General features: G+C 37.9%; 5 protein-coding genes across 5 annotated transcripts in view; 1 reads left to right on the forward strand and 4 right to left on the reverse strand.

Annotated features, from left to right (window-relative positions):
* Positions 1-42: 42 nt before the first annotated feature.
* Positions 43-637, reverse strand: LOC128259741 (uncharacterized). Its single transcript, XM_052992292.1, is given in 3 exon segments — positions 43-354; positions 356-514; positions 569-637. Coding segments are annotated over 3 exon segments (540 nt in total).
* Positions 638-813: 176 nt separating this feature from the next.
* On the reverse strand, positions 814-1,413 carry LOC128259880 (uncharacterized). Its single transcript, XM_052992495.1, is given in 3 exon segments — positions 814-1,167; positions 1,169-1,291; positions 1,357-1,413. Coding segments are annotated over 3 exon segments (528 nt in total). The 5' UTR covers positions 1,408-1,413.
* Positions 1,414-1,497: 84 nt separating this feature from the next.
* Positions 1,498-2,269, reverse strand: LOC128259736 (uncharacterized). The gene is given in 2 exon segments (XM_052992286.1): positions 1,498-2,074; positions 2,159-2,269. Coding segments are annotated over 2 exon segments (567 nt in total). The 3' UTR covers positions 1,498-1,618.
* Positions 2,270-3,254: 985 nt separating this feature from the next.
* On the reverse strand, positions 3,255-13,295 carry LOC128259749 (uncharacterized; the record flags this gene model as incomplete). Its single annotated transcript, XM_052992301.1, has 3 exons — positions 3,255-3,728; positions 4,758-4,765; positions 13,259-13,295. Coding segments are annotated over 3 exons (519 nt in total), but the record flags the coding sequence as incomplete, so codon positions are not given.
* Positions 13,296-14,241: 946 nt separating this feature from the next.
* LOC128259881 (rho GTPase-activating protein gacU) overlaps positions 14,242-18,557 on the forward strand; it is a 59,454-nt gene continuing 55,138 nt past the window's right edge. Inside the window, exons 1-2 of the mRNA XM_052992496.1 lie at positions 14,242-14,292; positions 14,810-15,042. The gene's annotated coding sequence lies outside the window, so the exon portion shown is untranslated. The remainder of the gene's footprint in view (positions 14,293-14,809; positions 15,043-18,557) is intronic.

Raw genomic sequence — 18,557 nt, forward strand, 5'->3', positions numbered from 1 at the left:
TTATCCAGAGCATTGGAGCCTGACTGCCCAATTAGTCAGTCTCTAGCTCAGCACGGCTTCCACACTGCACTCCAGAAGGGGATGGTCCACCTGCTTCTTGAACCTGCCATAGAAGAAGGATCCGCGGATTCGGTAGTCGCCCAGGTAGAGAAAGGAGGGCACATAGTTCGCGTCCAGTGTCCAGCCATGCAGGTAATAGTAGCCCTGCTTTATGGGACAGCTTGTGGCAAAGTTTCCCACCTTCAGCATGGACGTGTACCACCGACGGTAGATCGACTCCTGGGAGCCCTTGATCAGGGCGCAGTAGTTCATATCGTGGTGGTAGACACTCTGGTAGGGCTTGCCCTTGGAATGGACGGAACTCGAAGCTCAAGTGCGCCTTCAGGCCCTGCCGCAGAGTGGTGTCCAAAACCATGTCCATCATCACTTTGGTTTGGATTATTTGGATAGTGAAGTTGGAGAAAATCGACCTGTTGTACCGGCAGTCACCGGCCTTGAAGGTCATTCGGGGGGCCTAAATATCAGGTTCTCAACAGGGCTTTCTGGAATAAGCTGAATGACTTACCACGCTTTGGTGGATGAGAAACGCCACCACAATGCAGACCAATACAACAGGTACGACTTTCCCGGGAAACATCGCGGGGTAATATCAACTCAAACAATGTTTCTATCGCCTAATTTTGTACATTGCAATTAAAGCCATTTAATGGGATTGTTTTTCGGTTCGAGTTGCGTGGCTGATTGATTAATCGGTCAAGTACGAACCAGTTGAATGGTATAATTACACTCGCCCAAATCAGGCCGACCCCGTATTTAATTGTTATGCATTGTTGCCTCCACGATGCAATGGACGAGGAACAGCTGCCTCCTGGTGCGATACTTTCCGTAGTAGACCAAGGCACTCAGGCGGTAGTCGCCGCTCAGCAGGTAGGCAGGCACCAGGCCCATGTCGACGTGCCAGGAATTGAGGTAATAGTGGCCCGCCGGAACCGGGCAGTTCTCCATGAAGTTGCTGTTCTTCAAGGCGCTCTGCACCCAGCGCCGGAAGAGCGAGTTCTTCAGGGTCGAGAGCAGCTCGCAGTAGTCGGTGTCGGTCTGCACGAGGCTCTGGAAGTTCTTGGCGTTGCTCAGGCGCAGCTGCACATCCACGTGACCGCGGAAGCCCGACCTTGAGGGTCTGGAGCAGCTCTATGTCCGCCGTGACCGTACTGTTCACTACCGTCACGTTCAGCTTGCTGAAGTACTTGGGGTTTTTCTCGCAGTGCACCCCACTCAGGCTCACCGAACTGGGCTGCGGTGGCGGATTCATTAGAGACCGGATCGGCTGTCTTATACTTATACTATGCCCAAGCTTACCTCTGCCAGCATCGCGAGAGCACCGATGAGGACAAGTGTTACCTTCAACATTGGTACTTCCGAGCTCTTGTCTGATTGCACTGGCAGTCTGCTCCCAACGGTGCTCTAGCTCTGCGATTGAACACGAATCGGATCCGCTAATTGCTTTTAAATTACTCCACAATGGCGCACTGCGAAGTATGTTGTTTTTAGAACGAGCTTCTTGTTTTCGCTTTATTAATGAGCTCGAATCAATTTGCTGTATCACACTAGCCATCGGCGCTCAGGTGGCTTGCAACAGAGCGTAGACGACCAGTTCGAGGACAAAGTCCTCCCGCTTTGACTTGTGCTTGCCATAGAAAAAGTGAGCGGACACACGGTAGTCACCGGGAAGCAAGTAGTGCGGCACAGACTGCGAGTCCAGCTTCCAGCCATTCAGAAAGTAGTGACCCGCGGGCACAGGGCAGTTGACCATGAAATTTCCGTGCCTCAGCATGCTGTCGAACCAGCTCTTGAACGTGCTAGTTCTCACCGAGGAAACCACGCCGCAGGTGTCCAGAATGTGGGCGATGATGCGTTGGTAGCTTCTGCCCTTGTCGAGGCTGATCTGGGTATCGATGAGGACCTTGAGGCCGCGGTGAATCGTCTTGGAGGTTACCATGTCCATTAGCATCGTGTTGTTTTTTATTTCAAGTGTGAAGTTTTTGAAATGTGTCCCACTGAACCTGGACCTTCCCGTCTGGAAAATAAACGAAGACTTTTTCACAGGCAGAGCGGATTATTCGGACTAAGGCTTTTAAACTTGTAAGCAATTAATACTCACTCCATCTGCGATCAACAATTGGTGGAAAAATAGCAGGGAGGCACAGGTTAGTACTTTCAACATTTCCATGCTGATGCCGAGCGTATAATGATTTAAAAATTACATTTTCATCCAACCACCAATTAGACTAAACTAATTTTAATTGAAGGCAACATAATGTAGCAAATTTTTATTTATGCTGATTATGCTAAACTTTGTTTGTCCTATAACAATTTGCAATCGGGTTTCGGTTTACAGTCCGATATTGATTGTTTTGAGATGGTGTCAATCTAATCTCTTTAATCCGAATTGCCTTAAATGTAAGGTAATGAACGCTTTCATTTATAATCTAGTCTCTTCATATTGGCTCAACAATTTAGGAGTTCTTCTTGACCCAAAATTAAAATTCGACTGTCACATAAAGTCTACTGTTAACAAGGCTATGAGTATTTTTGGATTTATTAGGCGATGGTCAAAAGAATTGGACGATCCTTATACAACTAAAGTATTATTTACTTCCCTTATCCGTCCTAATTTAGAATATCGCGCTCCCGTTTGGAGTCCCCAATATCAAGTACACATTGATCGCATTGAGTCGGTACAAAATAAAATTGGTTCTTTTCGCCCTTCGTGGTTTGAACTGGGATCAAAAAATAGAGTTGCCTTCTTACTCTAGTAGATTACTATGGCTTAATATACCTACTCTTCTAAATCGTTGAATCATGCTTGGAACTATTTTTATGCACAATTTTGTCAAAGGTGATATTGACTCCATGGAATTGGTAAGCTGCTTAACTTTTAATGTGCCTTTTAGACCAACCCGAAACTACCACCCTTTCGTGTTCTTTGTAATAATAATATTAATAACTATATAATCAAATTTGCAACCTCTATCTCTGTATTAAAAACTACAGTTTTAATATATTTGCACTTTACTTAGTTTTGATTTTTTTATAAATGTCTCTACATTACTGCCCACTTGATGTTAGAGCCCGCTCTTAACAAGCTCGTGCTGGTTTTCGTTGAACCACTTGTTTGTACTGTTTATAGTGCACCAACGTTCAACAAATAATATAACATAATTTACTATATATACAATTAGGGGATCACACATCGCTTATTTTAGTTCAACTACAAAGGCACAGGCCACAACGAATTCTCTGATTGTTTCGTTACTTCTTAGCTGGTTCATGTCGAACTTCACTCGGTACCTGCCTGCATACAAAAACTTTGGAACAAAAAGCAGGTTATAGTTATAGTTTTTCAAATAGTATACGTTCGGCTCAACTGGACAATACTTGTTGAAATTGCTGGCATCAAAGAAGGTCGCAAACCATCTCTTGAATATATTGTTTCTCCTCTGTGCCAGCATACTACACATATCCAGAGTGTACTGGAAAATTTTCTGATACCTAATGGAGTTTTGCATGCTGATGAGGAACTCCATGTCCATTGTCACACCCGGAACGAGACCTCTTAACAAAACAAATTCCAGATTAAGCCGGGAGTTTTTCACCATCATAGTAAAATTGGAAAAGTAGCTTCGATTAAAGTTCCCACATTGACTCTCAAGCATTACGATTTTACCCACCTGAAAGTGTTTAAAAGTGCTCATTAATTAATTCCACCTTTGATCCACGAATATTTACTATGGGAGTGGGCATAACCATTAGGAACACCACTATCACCAAAAAACCAAAGCCATTCGTTGTCATTTTTCAAAATCCGGGCTGGAAGGTTGCCGAATATTTACTAAGGTCTATATCCTAAACATTGGCTTTTAAATGTTAACAGAGCCGTTTTATATGATTGACGCAAACTAAATTTAAACGGTCATTTAAGAACGATTATTTGGTTATCGTTTTGACTGCTTTTGTATTAAAAACAAAAGAAAGGATCAAAAATCTTCCATCCATAAACAAAAATGTAAGTACATATTGTTATAAAAAATTGCAGTACACTTTAAATTCAAAACGTATTTCTGATATTAAAATAAGAATATACAATAATATACTAATTTTATCAATTATTTTCCCGAATGATCTGTGACAGACCGAAATGGCTACGTCGACTGGCTTACTGATTCTGATCAAGAATATATATTATTTGTATGGTTGGAAATGTCTATTTCACAGCGTTGAAGCCTGTTAAATTGCATTGTAACATCATTATCATCCTCTGGAATTAAAATATATCGATTTAAGTATGTTTAGTGAAATACAAAAACATAAGTTTTAAAATCTGAGGTGTTCAATTATAAACAAAGTATAGTACAAAGTGTCGGACACTGACAATGTGTGTTTTAGAATCGAAATTACCTGACATGATCATGTTAATGATTGTTGCTCACCAGTGCGTGGCGGCTTAAGTATTTAACGAGATCAAGTGAGCAATCTGAACACTTACCAATTTGGAATTCAAGTGGAAAGCAAAACATATTTAGGCAAGCCGAGCTCAGTTCTTAAATAGTCTAGAGCAAACACATCAAAATGGGTGCACAAAAAGTGTACCAGAGCCTAACTCTACTGTGGCTGCTGTACTTGCAGGAAATTATGGCCATTGTGGGTAATACCCTTTTCTTTTAGATAACTAATAATGGAAATCCCACCTTAGAAATCACTGGAAGTGCTTAGCCACAGATGCAATCATAATACGATTTACTTCGATGAATTTAACATCTCGATCATTGAGAATCGTATTTCCTGTGAGATGAAGACGAAAATTAAGATCCCAGCTGGCATAACGTTTCATATCAGTCTTGAGAGGGGTCTGAGCCGCAATGGAACGTACAACACATTCTTCAAGTACGACATTGACTTTTGCAGGGTGATCAGCTCTTCTCGGAACAACCTGCTTAAACGGTGGACTCTTAGCTTGGCCAAGCATGGAAAGATTCCGAGTCGCTGTCCCTGGCCGGCTGGCCAGTATTATGTCAGGGATTGGCTGCTGAGTCACGATCTAGTACCGCAATTCGTGGTCTCTGGCTATTACAAAAGTAAAGTAATGTCCCACCTTGGGATCGTTGGCTCAGAATCTTTTGAGCTGTTGTACCACTGTGAAGTTACTTCGAAGTTGATTTAATTGAAGACATTTATAAATTGTAATAAACTGCAAACAGTGCAACATATGTATATAAGTTAAACATTCGCCTTAAAGCCTTTAATCCTCAGGTTCCTCCGGCTGCAAACACATCCACAGTCTTAGTCTCCCGCAAGCATTCAACAAGGCAGTCAGTCATTCGTGGCGCTCATCCTAAATGCAGTCAACGTGTCTCTGTTTACCCAGCGTAGAGCCCAGCCCCGAGTCCCCAATGCCGCATTTATGTGCACGAACCACTGCAGAAAACAATTGCACGTAATTCTGCTTACGCCGTTGCATTGCAACAATGCACAGCAAAAAAGGCACACAAAAAACAGCCTGCCTAGCCATTTGTTAGCGTTTTCGGTTTTTCCGGATTTTTCCTCCCTTTTTCGCCTTCCTGCGGTTGCGACAGTCTGATGGCCAGACGAAGTGACAGACCGACAGATGGATGTGGATGTGGATGGGCATTCCGCCGGGAAACGGGAACGGGAACGGGAACGGTGGGTTGTCAGACGTCGACCCATGCGCTTAATCAGAATCGGGTCTGTCGAAACTAAGGCGCCATTTGCCATTGTCCAACGATGTCTGGGTCCGGGTCCTGGTCCGGGTCCGGGTCGTGCCTACTTGCTGGATCCTGGTGTTGGCCAAATAGATGTCTTGCCTTCGCTCTTGTGCGCTCCTTTTGTTTTCTGTTTGTCCCTCGTTCTGCTTTCACTCCGTGACTGACTGCCTTTTTCCCATTTCTGTCTGTCGGTCTCGGCCTCGGCCTTTGCCTCCGCCTGCATATTGCATTTATTTACATAGGCCTGGCCTGACTTTTGATTTTAAGCTCTTTGGCTGTTTGGCTCTTTGGCTCTTTGGCTCTTCTAACTCAATTCCCTCTCGAGGCTTTTCCCCAGCAGCTGTCATGGCGCCAGGTACCAGTGTTTGTGTGCGGCTGTGATTGTGGCTGTGTGCTGCCCTATGTACTTACGGATGCATTTACGTGCTCTGCCTCTTGCGGACTGTGCAAATAGGACACTTGCCCATTCTGTAGGTCGCCAGGATGCAGACTCGAGCCCGTGACCATCACCACAGTGCTTATGTGTGACTTTTGTTTCTTGAGCTATCCGGATTATGTGGATTATGTGGGCTGCCTAAAGGGGAGCTCGTTCTTTAATGCCTACAATATAGTTGGACGATTTACCCTAATGACATGATTTGGGTTCTTGCTCATTACTACCAGCTGTAAGATGGAATGGGGTTATGGAATGGAAAACCATTAAAAGGTGGATACACCGAAAAGAATTCGACATCGATTACTGTTAGAAAAGAATGCAATCCTATGAGATCAATGAGATTATCAGTGCGATACTAAGCGGACACACAAGTCAATCTTGCATTTGGTGCATCATCAATAATTAAGAATCATTGGCATCAACAGTAAATTGCTTTTAATTGAACCGACTTATATTATATGGACTTGTTTTTAGTTCGGTTTGAAACAGCCATTCTCAGTTGCCTTCATTAAAATCCTCTTTTTAACGGAACTCATCAACTTTCTAGATTCCGACTTTAAGGCGCACGAACTTGCGAGTCAGCTGTCTTTACTCTTTGGTGCAACCTGATTGCCTCCAGACCTCCGTTCGACTCGCAAAAACTATTGAAAACGCCTCGTCAACGATTTCAACCACATTGCTCTGATTTGGCCCGACAACAAAGTCTCCTTCTTTCGAAATGGCTCCTCACGGAGCGCACTCCTGCCACTCCAAACGAAAACGGCAATCAAAAGTGCAACGGAGGAAGACAATTTTCACACTTGGCATGAAAGAAATATATTTTGCTTGGCAAATATGCTGACCTGACCCCTCAGAGCAAACAAGCTGGCAGTGCGGTGGCACTCGTGCGAGTCGAAGGAAAACGTCATCATAAATGCCCAGAAAGGACTTGAAAGGCGGCAGGAGCAGCAATCAGAGGCGCCTGGAAATATGCAATGCGAAAATCAACACAGCAAAACGACGAGAACGACCCCAATTACCCTCGATTTGCAGTGTGAATGGGGAAAAGGAGTGAAAAGCAGGAAAAATGCCTGCAAATGTACAGGCGTTGGCATGAAAATTTGTCACCTAGCAGAGCAAACACCTCCGAATGCAGTGTCTGAGTGGGTGTGAGGCCGGGTGTGAGTGTGGATGTGGGTGTGTGGCTCTCGTGTAATTGAGCCTACAGATATGCAACCAGCGAGCTTCCCAGTAATCGACACTTGGGCGCGGCAAACAGAACTATGAGCCGAGCCGAGCCGAGCCGAGCCCCCTTCTCGGCACCCCTCCGACTTCCCTAGCCGCGTTTGCGCCTACTTGCGTGCAATCGTAGGGGCAAGAGTGCAGTGCCGGCCTGGAAATGTGCAATGCTGCGATTGGCCAACGCCTGCCGTGCTCATAAAGTTTTCAGGAGCGGCTCGGATTGGTCCGAGCAGAAAGTTAAGGGCAGATCCCAGTGCGCATGGGCGGCGAGAGAGCGAAACGGACGTGCTCAGCAAATAGAAGGAGCGCCCCACAGTATGCAATGGTATTTTATTTTCATCCTGGCTGGTTCGGGGTTTCATTGTGTGTGTCTGTGTGTGTGCTGAGGCGATTAAAGCTCTGTGCGTGGTGAAAATGGACGGGGATTCACTTTTGAGTGGTGGTGGTTTTACCCTCAGTCACTTTTGCGTGTGTGTGTGTGTGTGTGTGAACTAATTGCGTTGGAATGTTTTCGTCCCGCCGCCCTCGTTTTTGTTGTTATTGTCACTGGACGTCTGTATTTGCATTCGGATTCCAAGTGTTTGCCATTGATTGCATCTTATATTTGTATCAGTGGGACAGCATGAATTGTTTGACTTTTCGTGAATAATGTATGCAAAACATGGTTATATTTGTGTAAATTATCTAGGAGTTAATCAAACTTATAGCTTCACAATGTATATTGTTTTAATGTTGCTTTGGTTTCTGTCGTTGTGACGTTTAAGTTCCATTAAATTTATTTCGCATTCACTTTTATGTTTCAACCCCAAGTAATACCCTTGGGCAAAGCTTTTGTGTAGACTTTGCTATCCGTCTCTCTTCTGCAGCCTGTCTGTCGGTTGAGTTTTTCTTTATCCCTCTTTCATGTTACTTGCGTACATAGAAAAGTCTACACAAAGTGGAGTCAAATTCGCCGTGATTTGATAAAGACTAAAAGCTTTTCTGCATTGTAAAAAAAATTCAATTGATATCGAAAATGTCAATAAAATGTTTTAGCCTAGGGATACAATTTAAGGCGATTCATTTTGTAGGAATATTGAGCTTGATAAGCCGAAACCCGAATCAACGAATTTCGAGTTCCTCTTCTTCCACTTCGCATCAACTTTATAAACTATACACTATTAGAATAAATAAACACCTCATAGCAGCGGAATTAAAATTCTGATTTGATGGTCCGATCATAAGAAGTACACCAATTGAAAGGTTTTGCAAAAAGGAAATGGTAATGGAGAAAGTAACCACTACTACTAAACATTTTTATACTCTTGTAGAATATTATAAATTCGGAGACGTTTCCGACCTTATACAGGATATATATTCTTGATCAGCATCCCTAGGAGAGTCGATCTAGCCATTTGAGTCCGCCTGTCCATCTGTCTAGTCTACTCTCTCTGTTTTAAAGCTATCTGCATGAAACTTTTCCAAAAGTTGTCTTCCTATTGCAGGTAGTATATAAGTCGGAAAGAGCCGGATCGGACGACTATATCATACAGCTCCCATTTGAATAATCAGAAAAATCCGATCCCAACGAGCAATACACCAATCAAAAGGTAACGCTAAATGAATTAATTGGTTCAGGAGAAAGTGCTTTTAACTTCTTTAACACAGATTAAATTTTAATGAAATTTCGCTTTGATGCTCCGTTCAAAATTTATTAAAAAAATTTTTTGTTGGTATATTTAAGAAATACAAAATGTTTTCGTGTCGTTTGTCAAATCCTAAAATGTAAGGACTTGTAAGGGACTTCTTTTATAATTCTGGAATAATTTCTTTTGTATTGGTCAGGTCGTTACAAAAAAAAGTTTGTTCAACGACGTTTTAACTATGTAGTAAAGCTATAGACAAGTGATATAAGCCATTAAAATAGGGATCACGAAGCCTTAACTTAATTGGTCTAAATAAAATAGTTCAAAAATTATTTAATTTTAATTTGTTTTTACTTCTTTGCAAATTTTTAAATGTTTTCAGTGAAATTTCTCTGAATGAATGTTTTCGAAAAATATTAAGCAACAAAGGCGGCTACTTTTCTCGGTTTGGAGAAGTTAAAACTGCTTGGGCAAGAATTTCCTTAAAGAATAATCCCCCACCAATTTGGTAAGAAAAAAACTATACAAAAATGGTTTCACGATAAAGTAAAAACATTAACATTAAATAGTTGTAAAATATTAATATTAAAACAATATTAATATTAATTTAAAACAATTAAATTTAAATTTAAAACTAATCTTAATTTAAGCAAACTTAATTGTAATCAGATACTTCGCAAACAAATGAGCACTCGTTTCTACGCAAACTAGCCCATCACTATTAGTAGAAGTTGAAACAAGCCAGATCGGACGACTATATCATACAGGGAACAATCGGGAACAATAAAAAATATAACTTGGCTGTTTTTCAATTCATTTGAATATACTTCGATACAAAGTAATAGTTTGTTGTTTCAGAATTACGATTCCAATTTTATTAAAATTAGACCACGACATTTAATAGCTGATTATAAAAAATAAAAGCATACAAATCGAAATATTGTTTTAACAAATATTTAATTTTTGGAAATTTTGCAAGGGTACATTAACTTGGAGTTTGCTTCTTTTCTTTTTAGCAAGCTTTAAGCCTTTTCAAACGTAGTTTGTTTAAATGAAATAAGTACTGACATCAGTAAAAAAATCATGGTAATAATATTGGGGTATTTTGACTATATTTCAAACAAAAACTTCTGATATCAAACAAAAACACCTTATAACGAGGTAAAAAAAACGTGCGATCATTCAACATATAAAATATCTGATATCAAATTTTATGACGAAAACTGAATAATCATTAGAGTAAATAAATACACTTATTAAATGTTCCCATTCGTCACGCTAAATTAAAAAATGCCTGTGTATGCAAAATACGTGGATGAAGCGGTCCGAATGGAAACATTTAAAAAGTATATTTAGTGCGATCGTCACGACTATTTTAACCTCGTTAAGAGGTGTTTTTGTTTGTTATGAGTTAATTGCAAAAATTAAAAACTTTTGCAGCTATGATGATATGTACTTTAACTATTCTATCGTCCCTATGGCAGCTCTATGATATGATACTGAGTTATGAAAACTTCTGACTGAAATTATAATGGGGTACAAAAACTAGAAATGGAATTTTTTTTAAATTTTTAATTAATTGATCGAAATATAGTAACAGGGTAATATAGCAGAATTTCTGGTTGATTTGATTAAAATCGGACGAATTTTACATATAGCTCCCATAAAAACATTCAAAATACAAAAAAAAATAAATGAAAAAAAAGCATTTTCTTACTTCTTAATTTTTTTTTAATTTAGTTAAACATAGAAATAATTTTGTAATTCAGAATTACGCTTTTAGTTTTATTAAAATTAGAAAACAAAATCATATTGCTGCCATAGGAACGAACGAATAGTTGAGCTGAAAATCATCATAGCTTCAATGTTTTTAAACATATAGGCCTATAAATCGAAATGTAGATTTTTTAAGTAATGTTTAGATTTTGTAATAGATGCAAGGGTATATAAACTTCGGCTTGGCGAAGTTTGCTCCTTTCTTGCTTGAATTGAAGTTTTTTGGCCCGGGTTGGTAAAATGCTCTACTGTTTTTAATTAAAAACAAGAAAGGAAGCAAACTTCGGCAAGCCGGAATTATTTCATTAATTATTTCATTAATGTCGCACGACTATATCATATAGCTTCTATGGAAACAATCGAAAAAATATTAAAATTTTAATTAATTTAGTTTAATTACAATTGCAATATATAACACTGTGCAACAATTTTAATTGGTTTGATTCTGAACCAATATTTTAAAAAATCTGCTCAAAGTACTTCCAAATTGGTTCGTGCTTGTGTTTAATGCTATTATCCATTTTGTTGCTTAAACTGGCATTCGGAAACCTTATTTGACATTTTGATACAACTATGTCTCGTAAATCAAGAAAAAAATTTTTTTTGGTTCTTAGCAAAAGGAGGAAAAAATGCGGAACAAACTTACCCGAAAAAATCCCACCTTGTGCCTCAATATCGCAAAAATTACAATTTTTAACCGTATTTTGTCAATAATAAAATAATTAAAACTTAAAAAAAGCGCCGAAAGGTGACAGTAATTTCCAAAAAAAAAAAAAAATTATATTTGTTACGTTTTGTTGTCATAAAGTGTTGAAAAAAGACGAAAAGGAGCGAAATAATTTGTTTAGTGCCGATTTCATAAAAGCGTATTGTGCCTATTTCAATGAACCTGATCTCAAGCTAAAGGTTAAACGCCAAACATCGTGGCTTAACTTAAAAGTACTCATTTCAAACTTGTCATAATTTCGTATAGAACGGCTGCAATCAGGTTTATAGTGATATTTTTTAGGGAAATAATATCTCTCACTAAATTATCATTATTTCTGAGCGATATTTTTTTCCCTAAAAATAATGATTTATATATATACATATATATTAAAATAATGATTATTATTTTTTGGAATTTTTTTGAATATCGCTTATAATGATTATGGTAACTGATTATTAGTCATACCTTGCATAAGCTTAAACGTCGCCCAAAGTGAAAGTAGAATATAACTTGTAAAATTGAATGGATTAGAAAACTTAAGTCTTCGCAGAGAATAACATTTTGCGATTTCACAAAAATCAAGAAAAGAAGCTTGCTTCGGCAAGCCGAAGTTTATATACGCTTGCAGCTATTGCACAAAATTAAATATTCTTGAAAACATTAAAATTATGATTTACTTGAGTTTATGTTTAAAACTATTGAAGCTATGATGATTTGCAGCTCATCGTTTTCCGATTTAAATAAAATTAAAAGCGTAATTCTGAACTGTTAAATTATTAAAAGGTCAAAAGAATTAAAAAAGAAGATACAAAATATAAAAGTTACATTGAAAATGAAAAAATTTGTTATATATTTTTATTGTTTCCATGGTTGCTATATGATAGAGTCGTCCTATTTTCATGAAATTTTAACCGTAATTTTGAAATATTTAACCATTACTATGTGTCGAAGAAATAAAATAAAAAAATTAAAAAAAACAGCAAAGTTATAATTTTTTTTGTTTATTTTTCCGATTGTTCCTATGGGAGCTATATGCTACAGTCGTCCGATTCGGCTCGTTCCGAATTATATACTACCTGCAATAGAAAGACAACTTTTGGGAAAGTTTTATGCAGATTGCCTTAAAACTGGGAGTCTAGTTTGCGTAGGAACGGACGGACAAACGGATGGACGGACGGACGTGGCTTGATCGACTCTCCTTGTGATGCTGATCAAGTATATATACTTTATAGGCTCGGAGATGTATCCTCCACTGCATTGAATACTTCTTACTGAAATTATAGGGCAAGGATGTATTGAAGATTCAACAAAAAAAAATTCAAAGACTTCTTGAAACAGGCATGGTTGATTAAAAGTAGTTTCGTGTAGAAAAATACACGTGCAAAAACAGCTACATACTTTCGTAAAGTCCAGCTTTACGACATTTGTTCCCATCGCTCAAATTTCTGAAAATGCAAATGGAGAAATCATGCACAGCTACCTAAAAATGTTGTTTTAAATAAACATGCAAAGTAGTATATACATATAATGTAAAACACCAAATTTTGCTGCTTTACAGTATGCCTTAAAAATTAAACAAGATGACTAATTTTCTGATCCAGAAGTTAAAAAAAAACAAAAATGAACTTTAAATTCGTCAAAAATGTAACGAAAGGCTTAAACTAAAATCAAATGCAGTAAAATCTGGCATGAGTCAAAAACAAGAATGAACGTAATACAAACAGCAAACACAAAAGTAGCAGTGAAATTGCAATTCAATTCTCGGTGTATATTACGTATTGTATCGCGTGTCACTTAAATAAAAAATTTTAAGAAATTAAGAAAATGGTGTGTGAATAAACAGATAAGTTGTGGGTTATTTATTTTTAAGGTGTGTACAACTATACAATATATTTTAAATATAAAATCTTGATGAATATATTATATAAAATGTTAACTTTTTATTGCATACTCTTAGGCATTTTTTGAAGTGATTTTAAAAATTTGACGGGTTTTTGTGGCACCCCGGCATTACTGAACCGCTGAAGTAATATTCGAAATCTTGAAGTACTTTAAGTATTGATAGCACACACTTGCGCATGGTTTTATTTCAGTGTTTTCGCTTGAAAGCTCCCAGTCAGTGTATGTGCTTCAGACCAACTGCGGAGAGTGTGTAGAGTTACGAATGCGACGGTTGTACTTGTTGCCAGTTGTGTTGTTTGAGGCGAATTCGCAAGCGCAACATGTTTGATGTTGACTTACTCCAACGACATGCTGTTGCACACTAGGCTATGTAAATAATAGCTAAAATATCTGAAACAATCATATTTTTACTTAGTGATTTTGCGTGTGCAAATCGAAAGCCTCCATTAAGCATTAAGCATATTCGTGTTTTTTTTTATTAATTAAAGCGCCATCTCTGTATTACTGGCTATGGGTCTTCGTCGGCTGGCTGCATTCCTCGTTTGTTTGCCGAGACTTTTGGTGTTACTGTTGCTGGTGCTACTACTTCGCAGCTCAGTTGCTCCTTATTTGCCGGCTAACAGTTCGTAGAGGTCCTCGTGCGAACTCGTCGTCTGCGGCTTTGGCTCGTCGGCTGCCCCAAGGACTCGTGCAGTTGGATAGGTTCGTGTTCGTTGCACAATTCGCCAGCGATGGCAAGCTTGAAGTTTTTCGGAATGCGTTAAGGATCAGTTTTGCGCGAATTACGGTCATGAAAGGTTGCTAACGACAAGGAGCCGGCGTCCGAGACAAACATTTTTCCAAGTACATTTCCCAGAGTCTTCCCTTCTGTGCGTGTGTGTACGGTCCGCGATTTTGATTACTTCTTCAATAATTAAAGAAGCAATGTAAACACATCGCCCATGCAAACTGACCTAGGCCAGGAAACTGTATCGTAACGTAACTGACCTAAGTCAAAAACAATACCAGGACTTGGACAATATTGATTAGGCATAAGAATGTTTTTCCTTTTAATAGTATTAGAGTAAATTATTTCATAAGGCTTTTGGAAAATTCCAAAATATCTTAGGAGTCCGTAAATGTGCTAATCTAGTCTTAGTCTTTGCAACACATTCTGTTAAATATATCAGTTTAAATTGCATGGTGTATCCCAAGAATCAGTAGAATCCTGGACAGTTTGGCCATAGGCAGAAGACATATCCCAACATCGCTCGCTTAAACTATAAATGGTTGTGAACTGTAGTAAAGCAAATATCGAATAGGACCTTTAAACTCCCTAGCTGACTTAACCATAAGAACTTGTGCGTTCTGAAGTATTCAGGTGCGCTAAGCATTAAATCAACAAAATTAAGAATACGGAAAAAGATTGTCGTTCTCTGGCCAGTTATTACAAAAATAAGTGAGCAGTGAAAAGTTGTAAAGAATCTCCAATCTATAAACGGAAAAAGTGCGATATAGAACCATATTAAAATATATAAAGTGTTGGAAAATGTGAAAAAATCAGAAACCGAATAGAACAACGTGCAAGTTTTGAGTTTAAAATCGTATTAAATGGTAAGCAAACCACTCTTGATATGTATTTTTAGTTTGTTATGTTAAGCATTTCTTCAACGTAAAGCTCTACAAAAAAGAAAACAAATATTATTGATCGAGATTAAAATTCAAGTTTCTTTTAGCTGATTAATATATAGTTAAAGCTACAACAAGATTGTTTGGCCGAACAAAATAAAAAATGTATTGCCGTCACATGATCAAAAAATATACAAATCAAACCACCTGGGATCAGTTGAATTATTAAAAAAGGGAGTTCGTTTTACAAAAATGAACAAAATGTAACATTTTTTTTCTTTCTCGCTATACGTTAATATAAAACTTAACTATTGTGCATTAGACCTGCTCTTCGTTGAGCTTGAAACCACTATTGATTTTCTTGCCGCCTATTCGACACTTCAGATTCAATTAAAATTGTTGGACTAAAATTGCTCTTTACCAGTTGGTCAAGTGCAACATCGGCAAATTTTCGCATTGAGCGGGAGGCTTAGGGTGCAGAATGGAGAGGCTTGCGACAGTTGCTAAACAAACGCCAATCCAAGCAATTTCAGAGTTGACTGCATTGCAATGGGCGGCTGAAAGGGAGGAGCCAGGCTGCATGCATTGCAGGAAAGTGATTTTTGCAGTGATCCGAGCCCAAATCCGAATCCGTTTGTGTGAAGTGAGTTGCATAAATGTGCAAGCTGTTCAAGTGATTTCGATTGAAAGACTCTGAATGAGACGTTGTCTGGCTTCGGCTGCGAATGAAGGTCCTTCATCTGCTTGCGTTATTTTGTTGCATACTTTGCTGCGTCATTAAACCAATTGATGAACCTGAGCAGAAGCGATGGAGGGGAAAAAACGTGTTTATTACGCTTATCGTGCCGTAAGTGGAAAATATAATCCAAATTCCTGCAATTCTGAAGTCCTCTCGAGTGGTTCTTTTGATTAGACTGCTGAACATGTGATGAAAACGGATAAGCGTCGATTAAAATACTTTAAATGTTCTTTAATGTTAATTTCAGTGCATATAGAACACTTTGCATTGTACAATTTGTGTGATGTATGTAGGATGGATGGGATTGAAGTCAAAACATTCATTAAAGGCAGTGGCGAACACTGTGAAAAAGTACACAAAAGCAGCTGAAAACAAAATGTTGACAAAAAGCGTAAAACACACAGCTCAATAGTGCACAAAATGAAAATGAAAATGAAAATGACGCAACATGCAAAGAGCAGAAGCAAAACAAAGAGAGTTGCAACAAACTCGGAAAAAATGTAACCAAACCAACTGACCAGCGGACTGAAAGACCCTCCGACAGACAGACCATACAAATAAATACGCAGTCAAAGGCAATCAACGTCAGCTAGCAAGGCACGGAAGGCAGCTCAACGCTCGTCCCCCTTGACAACTACCGATATTTGATTTGAAAACATTCCGAAAAACGCTGCCCAAATGCATTTTCCCTTCTATTCTGAATGCCCGTCATCAGTCGTCAGCCGCAGTTGGTCCAAGAATCGCTGCAAATAAATAAATGGCAGCCATTGGCACAACAATTACAATTCGACGCAGACATTTCGAAAATTTTTGTTCTCCTTTTTTCGGTCATTTCTTGTTGCTGCTTTGTCACTTGATGTTTTAATTGGAAGGCAACATTTCAATTCAAAGCTTCTGTTAGTTTTTGGATTTAACAAAAATAAAATTCAGAAATCGCGTCAGTCTCGAATTTTCTGGGTTCATTCAAAATTATGTAGAAACAGAAACTTAGCAAAAAATGGTTAAATAAATGTGTTCAAGAGCTCAAAATTACTGTTTATAGGATATACATGTTCGATTTTTATCTTTTAAGGCCGCTCTCATTGAGTTTGATTTGGCATTTTCGAAACATTTTTTGTTTTCAATATAATGTCAAACTTAATCTGACGGAAAAAGAAGAACAGTTCGGAAATATACGTTTTCGGGTTCGGTGTTCTGACTTTCAAGTGACAATAGACCGTGTAAATTTGTCATTGGAAAAATATTTTGGGGAACCGAAATTCCACCTACACGAAAAAACTAGTAGTTAGTCATATACAGCTACATTTTTTTACAGACCCAATAAACCGATAGAAGCGAAATTAAGATAAAGCCAATGATAATCAACCCTATAGGGTTATTTTCAGTAATGGTCCCTAATGGTAAGAATATATTGTTAAAGATATTTACAAGCCTGTAAATTACATGTGAACACCTTTTTGTGGTATTGGCTTACTTTTCGGATAAGTGATTATTGTACATACACATAATATGGTACTGCATTTAAACATGCGTTTTTTAGTGTGCGATACGGTAAATTACAATTTATTTATTGTTGTCTTCCATTCAAGTTTACTCTTCTTTTCTTATAAAAAATGTGGGATATAAATATGTAAGAAGGTATTGGTTTCTATTTTCTTTTTAGTCGTTCGATATACTTGAGTCTAATGAGTAATCAACAGTAATTTGTTAATCAACTGCTAACATGTTTAGAAACAGCCACAATTTTTTGTACCACAAATTATAATTATTACCTCTTATGATTGAATTGACGATCGGAAGCTTTTTGATGAAATAAAGCGAAGGTTAGGGCTTGAACTTACAAAAATTGACTAAAACCTCATAAAATAAATTATTGAAACTGGCTAAGAGAAATACAGATAGCGAAAATGAGTGAGGGGCGGCAGAATTTCTATTGTTTTGATCGCAACCGTATAATACAGTCATCCGATCCGGCCTGTTCCTATGTTTTTAAAGCTGAGAGAACAGTTTGCGTATAAATGACTAGACGGTCTTTCGGAAACGGCAAGATCGACTCTCTAGTGATGCTGAACAAGAATACATTACTGTGTAGGGGCGAAAAAGTCTCCTTCACTGCGTTGCAAGCTTTTGACGAAAAAGTTAAAATTTTGTGCAAGTATTTACTTCTCAGAAAGAACACCTTTAGATATTGGTAAAAAAAAAAAGTAACCTTTCAAAAACCAAACATAAATATCCTTACTGCTATCCCACAATGTTACAATCTTACATTGTTTTCCCTGTACAGCTAAAATTAACCAGATTTGAAATTTTTTCTAAGAAATAAGTTTACATTTATTTCAGAAGAAAAACTACAATTGTCCGTATAAACGTCGATTTCTTTGCAAATTTAAGAGCTACAGAGTTGGGACTTAACATGTCGATCCTAAAAAAAGTAACAGTATACAATTGTTCTCTTCTCTTTCTTTCTGAAAGTTTAAAATTTTAGAGATATTTTTATGGAATTTTTCGTACACGTCATTGGCTACGACGGTGACACTATAGCACAAAATCAACCTGGTGCCATTTGTTTTACATAAATCATCAATAATTTATGTTCTTTTTTTTTATAAATTTTATTGTATCAAAAAAATTGAAAATATATTGGCAATAACAAATTTTGTAATTGCAGTAATTTCAAATCAAATTTTCTGCAATGCACCTTTTGTACTACTGTTTTTTTTATGAAATTTCGTATTTTACTTTAAGTTGTATAGTTTATTAC

Source organism: Drosophila gunungcola (genome assembly GCF_025200985.1).
Source record: "Drosophila gunungcola strain Sukarami chromosome 3L unlocalized genomic scaffold, Dgunungcola_SK_2 000009F, whole genome shotgun sequence".
NCBI lineage: Eukaryota > Metazoa > Arthropoda > Insecta > Diptera > Drosophilidae > Drosophila > Drosophila gunungcola.